Source organism: Cannabis sativa, chromosome 3, assembly GCF_029168945.1.
Source record: "Cannabis sativa cultivar Pink pepper isolate KNU-18-1 chromosome 3, ASM2916894v1, whole genome shotgun sequence".
Classification (NCBI taxonomy): domain Eukaryota; kingdom Viridiplantae; phylum Streptophyta; class Magnoliopsida; order Rosales; family Cannabaceae; genus Cannabis; species Cannabis sativa.
Genome location: NC_083603.1, coordinates 4056002 through 4064916, shown reverse-complemented (window position 1 = coordinate 4064916; position 8915 = coordinate 4056002). Strand labels below are relative to the sequence as shown.

Sequence of the window (8915 nt, the reverse complement as noted above, 5' to 3'; positions counted from 1 at the left end):
CAACCAGGAGAAAGCCTTAAGAAATAAATTCACTGTATGATGGATGCTACTACAAAAACCAAGATTACTGATGACATGAATATGGTGCCTTTAACATCAGGAATAACTACTGGATCTTTCTTGTGGGGAGAACTACAACGAAAAGGATAGAGCCCAAGGATTCATTAACCTGGAAGAAGCTTATGCTCAAGCATATGGAGTACTTCTAGCACCATCTACTAGTGATACAACAACTCAAACCCCACAATTATTTGCTCCAACTATTATTCCTTCAGCAAGTGCGTTCATAGCTCTAACAGTATACGGACCAGGCACTTTCAGACAACCATCTACAGAAGCTAGTTTTTTTGGCTTCAGAGTGGCACAGATCAGATACAGTGTAACGTCCCTGCTTTAAGCCTCTATTGGACCCTTACACCCACGGACTAATGGCTCTTATACACGGGTACGCCACTCTGGCTGCTTCCTGGATTGATGACTGACCCTACAGACCAACACGAGTGTTTCCAGCATGTTTTGTCCTCACTCGCACGCTTCCTGTGAAAACTTCCCAGGAGGTCACCCATCCTGAAATTGCCCCAAGTCAAGCACGCTTATCTGTGGAGTTCTTTCGTGATGGGCTACCAAAAAACAAGATGCATGCACCTTGTTTTCATAGGTAGTACCAATCAATCCATTTAAGCCCTCTTCAACTGTGTAGTCCCATGCCTACACAGTCTCAGAATCATCTTACTTGACCTCCCCAGGCGATGTGGGATTGCGCACAGCTTACCCGGTATTTTCCCTTACGGATCACAGGACTACTGACTATCACAATCACCCCCCCTTACGGGGTCCGACGTCCTCGTCGACCACACTTCCGGCTGGGTCAAGGCTCTGATACCATTTGTAACGTCCTTTCTTCAAGCCTCCATTAGACCCTTACACCCACGGACTAATGGCTCTTATACACGGGTACGCCACTCTGGGTGCTTCCTGGATTGATGACTGACCCTACAGACCAATACGAGTGTTTCCAGCGTGTTTTGTCCTCACTCGCACGCTTTCTGTGAAAACTTCCCAGGAGGTCACCCATCCTGAAATTACCCCAAGTCAAGCACGCTTAACTGTGGAGTTGTGAAGGAGCGGCCCCATAAATCTGAAACAATAAGCTGAAGTGGCTTAGTGTAACATGTTTCAGATGCTTTGTGTATTTTTCCTAAACAACATGCTTTGCAAACAAAATTGGTCATTTTATTTGAAGTAGAAATGTTACAATTGGAAAGCACAGTCTTGACAATCTTCTGAGAGGGATGTCCAAGACGGTTGTGCCACAATTTAAAATTACTAGTACACTTGTTACAATTGACACAGACACTAGATTGTGAACTTGGACTTTGAGAAGTTGTGGCAAGATTTGTGCACGATTGATGAGAAAACTGAGAGGCAGGACACGATTTGGGAAAGGCAGATAATTGTAGTTGATTAGAGTCAAAAGTATATAGGTCGTTGTGGTGTTTCCCAGTCAAGAGGATAGCTTTGCTCACTTGATCCTTAACATAACACACATCAAGATAAAACACAAAATACACATTATTGTCAGCTGCTAATTTGGAAACACTAAGCAAGTTCTTAGTAAGATCAGGAACACATGTAGCAATTTATTGAGAATTAAAAGTTTAGTGCATGAGTTGGGAATGAGATAAATGTTACCAATTTAAGAAATGGGAAGACCATCAGCATTACCAACATACAGCTGCTCAGGACCATCATATTCAATAGCTGTCATGATATTTTGTCCATTTGGTGTGCAGTGATTTGTTGCAACAGAATCGCGATACCAGTTATCATCTTGAGTTTGAGTTGTATGGGCAACATTGGCTTGTAACTGAGCTTGATTAGTGGCAAGAAAAACTCCTGTGAAGCTTTTGTCAAAGCGGTAGAAATAGTCGATGACTGTATGGCCAAGCTTGTGACAAAGTTGGCATTGGACATGGTTTGGAGCTGCAGGAAATCGTCCACCCCTTCCTCTGCCAATATTAGTGCCTTGTGTAGTGACATTAGATCCTCGAGGAGAAACTTGATTTCTAACATTTCCTCTGGAATGGGAGAAGGAAGAAGAGTTAGAAAAATTGAAACCATTGGGAAAGTACTGACTTGGAGGATAAGCAGAGGGTCTGAAATCGCGATTAGCTTGAGCATAGAAGGCTTCAAGGGCAGGATCTTGATCAACCATGGCCATATTGATGCTTGGTTCAGCTTCTTGATCCTCCTTCTCAATTCGAGATTCAGATGCAAGAAGCAAGGCTTCGATCTCACCCACAGTGTAGCCTTCAACACGCGTGTTGGTAGAGATAATGAAAGTGTCATAATCGCTGGGGAGGCCTTTGAATATAACAGGAATATGGTCACGGTCAGAGAGGACTTCACCAACAAAAGCTAGAAGATCCACATGTTGCTTTACCTTAAGAAGATAGTCATTAAGATTCATCGTGGCCTTCTTTAATATTTGGAGCTTGGTTCTGAACTCCAGAATCTTGGATGAGACTTTCAGTGTGAAATGTTGTTCCAAAGCTTTCCAGATTTGTCGTGTGGAATTGCAGCCAACCATCCGAGTTAAGAGGCTATCTCAGCCATGGAAGAGAGAAGCTAGGAGACAAGAAGTTGATCTTGGACTTCCCAATCCAAGAACTCAAGATTGAATCTCTGAGTAGCACGATCGGTGTCACTGAGGTATTGAGGTGGAGGTGGAACGTCTTGGATAAATTTTTGCAACCAACTACGACGAATGGCAGCTAAGATTCGCTGCTTCCATAAATGGAAGTTGTGATCGTTAAGCTTGATCGAGACAGTGTGGTTGAAGTAGACAGGGTTGGCATCATCTTGAGGTTCGGTGTGATTTCTTGCAGCTGTGAACTGGTTTCCCTCGGGCGCAGTTTGATGATTCGAGTTGCCAGGATCAGCAGAGGCCATGTTCGTTGTTAATGGCAGAAATGGCTCTGATACCATGTGAGAGGTATTCAACCTCTTAGCCATGAATGCATGAACAAAAAACAGAGGAAAGAAAGAAGAGGAAAGACAGAGGGAAAGGGAAAAAGAGAGAAGAGAGAAAGAAATCTCTTATTGATAAATCTGAGCTTTACACAGTTTATATACATGTGAAAAATAAAGGAGAAAGAATTGAACATGTGGAAAATAACATTATGGTAGGTAGTAACAGAATTAACCACCATCCTAACTAACTTCTAACAGCCTATCCTAACACTCTTGGAATCGAAATGAGGATGTTTGAGGATGCCGAGATGACGCACTTATGAGGATGTGCATCTCGGCTAGGTCCAAGATGATGCCATAATGATGTGCATCTCAGCTAGGGCTGAGATGATGCCCTGATGAAGAGTACCTCGACCTTGGGGAAGGTGAGTTGACATCGTGCCACCACCTAGGTGTAGGTTGAGGTGATGAGGCATGGTGGTTTCACCACCTAGGTGCCTATGTGAAATGTTATCATTGTGATTGTTATTTTTACAAAATCAGGGTGTAACAGGCTATATATTTGATATTAACTTATGTGCATATACACGTACAATATTTAAATTATAAATCAAAATTTCACATAGTATTATTATACCAAAAAAAAAAATTAATAACCAATCAATCTTATATTTGAAAACTATCTCTTTACAAAAATTAATAAATTCAATTCAAAGAGAAAATTTACAATAATTTACATAGTATGATTCAGACGATAAAAATTCTCTATTATTCAAAAGAAAATAGAATAGCTAGAGAGAATAATGTTTATATAATATATGATAATTAAACAAAATAATATTTATATAATAATTAATTGGTGATGAATGAAGTAATAACTCATACGCAGCACTATAATATTTTCTACACATCATTTCAAGTAAATATACTCAAATTTTTTAGTACTTAAATGAAAAAATAATAATCATTTGAAGACATTAACACAACTTTTATTCAAAACACACAATTTAATAATTCAAACATCACAAATTGGCTTATTATTAATATTTTAGCTAATTATATCCTTTTGAGCAACAAGAATAATCCAGTGGCCATAGTTTTATCGTCCGCAGATATAGGAGAATATCCTCCAATTTTCTTGGAGTAACGATCAAAGAGTTGTTCTATTATATCATTATTATTATTATCATCATCAAAATGTTTGGTGATAATATTCTCAAACCCACTTCTGCATTGTTCTGGTGTGATCATAGGACAAAAAGTTTGTGGAAGAACTTCCAATTTTAATATTTCAAAACATCCATTTTTTTGTATTATTTTCTTAATCTCCTCAGGTGATGGACTAAAAATTGGCAAGTTGAATGAGTCAAGCTTTTCTTGGCTTATTATTCCCTACAAAACAAAACAATAATGTAATATAATATCATTCAATATAAATACAACTTCAAAAATTTAAGGGTGTTAATTAAATATTCAATTTAATTTAATCTGCACGATTCAATTCAATTCAATCTGTAAAGTGTAGATTAAATAACATTGAGAAATTTAAAATCGGGTTAGATATTAAATTTAATCGAATCCGCACCTATATATATTTAAAAAAGGTTATAAATATATAATTGAGAAGAAAAAAATAATAATTTAAAAAATTAATACATATGGTGCATATATATTTTAAAATTTAATATATGAAATGCATGTATATATTTATATCTAAATATATTATTTAATAAAAAAAAATTCTGCATATAATTTTTTGTCCTCTTTCTTGGAATTTGGTATTCTTTTATTTGATTATTTGAATTTGTTGTTGAAGATATATAATTTTAAGAACTTGTTTCATTTTTTTGTAAAGTGAAAAAAATATATATATTTTACTAAATATTAAATAATATAATATTAAAAGAGTAACCAATTCAAAATTAGATTGGATTTGAGCTTTTGTGCAGATTTGATTGGATTCAAAATATGAAATCTAGGATTATGACTTGAAGGTTGATGCTAGTTGGTATTGGAGAAAAATTTGCTAGTTAAGGAAGAAATTTATCAAGGATAATATTGTTGTCGTTGTTAGTAGAGGTAAGTTTCTTGCAACTAGACTCTATAATGGGTTAATTCAGCATAATATTGATGTGTTCTACAAAGTTGTCTGGTGTAATTTATCCCTTTCCAAGCATAGATTTATATTTTAGCAGGCAGTTCACGACCATCTTCTTACAAGGGATAAATTCACTAGATTCCATATAGATCTAGACACAATCAGCTGCCATGTTTGTTGTGAAGAGGAGGAGAGTCATCATTATCTCTTTTTTGGCCGTGTTGTTTCTAAGGCAGTTGTGAAATAGATGTTCGATTGGGTTGGTTTTGTGGCTTGACCAATTGATTATGTTGGGTGGCAGGAAAGGTTTCAGGTGTTATCATTTTGATCCTTGATTCTACTATCTACATGCTTTGGATGAATAGGAACAATTGTGTGCATTATTGTAGTTGTTTGTCTATTATGAAAATTGTAAATGATGTAAAAGATATAGTTAAATACAGGTTGTATAGCTTAAAAGATAGGAAACTTATTCAAACTGAAAGAGGCATGTTTTTATGCCTAACTCAGTGGCTGTTGTTTGATGGGAGTTTGGGCCAGTTGGTTGTGGCTTTGGTGATTGATTGGTTTGTCTTTGATAAATGAATATCCTCTTTAGTCAAAACAATATATATCTTATTTTAAACAATATATATCCTCTTCTCAAAATCTCAAAAGGTGCTGAGTTGATGAAAAATAGTACGAATTGAATTGAATAAATACTCCTACTAAAAATATGTATGTATATGTATATTATTGATATAGAAGAGTAGATAGCTAAAAACCAAAATTTGCTATTATTATTCTTTCATTTTCCTTTGTTGATATGTGTGGCATATAGTATAATTTAATATCGAATCTTACATATTTGATAGAAAACAACTGAAAACTCGAGTTGATCGTACCTCGTTAGCCATATCTATAATGGTGGATTCAAGTGGTTCAAAAAGAGGGCCGAGCGAGGAGTGAGTTGGCGAACTCCCATCTTCCCTACATGACATAAGAATCACAACTAGCCCACCAAGAGTGAGCTCTTCAGATCGAGCACCAAAAAAGCTTGCCATATCCTCTTCATGTTGATTCTTATAGGCCTCGCCGACTTGCTCTGCAGCATTGGCATAAAAAATCTTGCCCTTGTTAAATGCCAGTGAACTAGGGTTTATGACCTCCATTGGAGTCTTCGACAACCAGTGCAATGCATGTGATGAGTAGGCGAGGTCCAATGATGCCCTAGGAAACAATCTATGGTAGAAAGAGCCCGGCACACCAGCCGCAAAGTAAATTCGGTCCTTAGGTAGGTTTTTGAAGAGAAAGTTGAAGTCATTTGATACATGGTCGATGAAGAATACATGGAATTCGGGGTTATACGTGGAAGTACTATCATGGTAGGATTTGTAAATAGCTTCAATTATAATCTCCATGGCCATAAATGTGTTTGGGCCGACGGAGCAACCGAAGTCGGCGATCCGAAATGAGTTTGAGATGGCACAAATGTTATGTTTGTTGATCTCTACATTTTCAGTTATGGCGGCCACCAAAATTTCTTTAGCTTTCTCAGTTGCTTCTTTCTACATATATATTAATTACACAAAATAGTGAATTTCAAGTAACAAAATAAAAATAAATAAACTAACAAATGAAACAAGAATATTCATTGATATCATTAGGGAAATTTACAAAAAATACTGGAATTTAGGTTAACTTTTACAAAAATACTGTCACACAAAAATCTTTTCAAAAATACTGTGTTTTTATAAAACATCAGTAGAACACAAAACAGAACAACTAAAACTAACAGTAGAACAACTAAAAAACACCAGTAGAACAACATTGAAAACTTAACACAGTACACAGTATAAAATTTATATAGTATTTTCGAAAAAAAAAAACACAGTATTTTTGTAAAAAAATTCCGCCCCACAGTATAAAAGTAAAAAAATTAAAATTTGCAGTATGTGTTGTAATTATCCCTATCATTATGTATGTTTTCACTAGGACTGTGTGCTAAACAGTGTAGTGGGTTTCTATTGGGCCACATTTAATATTTTTACGCTTATTTAGGCCTGATTTGATTATATATTGGATGTTAGAACAGTTGGATTTTGCCAACCAATCCGATCTAATTGATTTCAATCTTTCGAACTATTAATCTAATCCAATAAAATATTGGATTGGATCGATTCCTTCTATTAGATGTATTTTATGTATATCTTTTAGATTTGATCAGTTTCTTCCACATTATATATTTTAAGTATATCTATTAGATTAGTTCATATTTACCATAATGTTTTAAATCTAATATTTTTTGAACGGATCGGGTCTACCTAATATTTTAAATCCAATACTTATTATATTGGATTAGATATCCAATTTAAGAAAAATAAAATAATAATATGTAAAATTTTAATCCTTATCTTTATATATTTAAGTATAAAAATATAAAATTTAATTATTTATCTAAATTAAAATACTAATTACTTTAATTGTATATAACATTGTATTAAAATTTTTGAACACCTCATCTAACGTTTGAATTGATCTGATTAAATATTCAAAAATAATATTCGATCTGTATAGTCTCATGTGTGGTTAAAAAATTGATAAAAAAAAATTCAATTAACGTAAAAAAGTAATTTTTTTACAAAAAATAGTGTCTTATGTAATTATTTTCAAAAAAACTGAAAATATTTAAATTAATTTTAAAAATTCACTTAACATTTTTAATTTTTTAACATTATTTGATGTTAATTTTAATAGTTACTTAAAAAAATCATATATATTTGTTTTTTTCTAATAAAACTTCATTTTATTTTATCTTACTTTTTTTGGTCTTCATATTTAAAATATATTTTATTTTTAATTAATAAGTATATTTTTTTTTTTTGAGAATATAATTAGAAAAAAAAAAATTAGTATAAATTAAAGATATATTTTCTTTAAAAAATAAAAATTGTTAAAAATAGGATATCTTTATAAAATTTTGGGATATCGAATAAAACTGAGATTAATTAACAACAACATCCTAGTTACAAAACCTCCTAAAAACAGTGGAAAAAAATCTTAATTTTCTCAAAATTATAAAGGTCGTAATTAAACCATATTACAATTAATAATATATTCAAGTAATATTATATCTTTGAAGATATATATATATATTATATAAATTATATATATATATTTATATATACCTGTAGATTAGAATTCTTGGCATAGCTGTATGGGCCATCACCTCCTGCCATAGGAAACGATTCTTCCATATTTTTCAAGCTATTCAAGTAAATATGATTTTGTATTTCAGAAAAATTAATGACTAATATTAGTGTAATATATATATATATATATGTATGTATATATATATATATATGGATCTAAGTAAGAAGAAGAAGAAGAAATTAATAACAAAATAGGATATGTTATTATAATGAAAATGTGAAACCAGGTGTTGATCAATATATAAATGGGATCAGGAGTAGTAGTTGGAAATATTTAATGAAAAATATATATTTATATATACGGGTGTATTTTTAATGGGTAGTATTAGTAAAATTTGAGTTTTTATGTTTAATTTTTCTATCTAATTAAAAAATAATAATTACATAAGGTACCATTTTTTTTTTTTTGTAAAAAAATTACAATTTTACGTTTATTAAAGAATTTTTTTTATATTTTTACGGTTTTTCATAAAAATAATATGAAAACAACAAGAAAATTACATAAAACTAACCAGAAAATAAAATTCAAATTTCAAATAACATTAAAACAACAATAAAAAGGAAGATACAAATAACAAAAAATCAATCACAAATTAATAAGAGTACAACATAAAAAGATCGTATTTTCTGTAAATAAAATCATAAAAATCGTA

The 8915-nt window shown here is 32.7% G+C and overlaps 1 protein-coding gene across 1 annotated transcript; it reads right to left on the bottom strand.

Moving 5' to 3' along the window:
• Positions 1-3946: 3946 nt before the first annotated feature.
• LOC115709084 (loganic acid O-methyltransferase-like) lies at positions 3947-8469 on the bottom strand. Its single transcript, XM_030637117.2, has 3 exons — positions 8239-8469; positions 5956-6618; positions 3947-4365 (listed from the first exon to the last, which is right to left on the bottom strand). The coding sequence occupies exons 1-3, from the start codon at positions 8305-8307 to the stop codon at positions 4030-4032; spliced, it is 1068 nt and encodes a 355-aa protein (XP_030492977.2). The 5' UTR covers positions 8308-8469; the 3' UTR covers positions 3947-4029.
• Between the last annotated feature and the right edge of the window lie 446 nt (positions 8470-8915).

Excerpts from the sequence above, each read along its gene's own strand:
- LOC115709084 (XM_030637117.2), bottom strand. The coding sequence starts at position 8,307 with ATGGAAGAATCGTTTCCTATGGCAGGAGGTGATGGCCCATACAGCTAT. Across the intron at positions 6,619-8,238 it reads CCAAGAATTCTAATCTACAG|AAAGAAGCAACTGAGAAAGC; the intron begins GTATATATAAAT and ends ATATATATGTAG. Across the intron at positions 4,366-5,955 it reads TTATAGATATGGCTAACGAG|GGAATAATAAGCCAAGAAAA; the intron begins GTACGATCAACT and ends TTTGTTTTGTAG.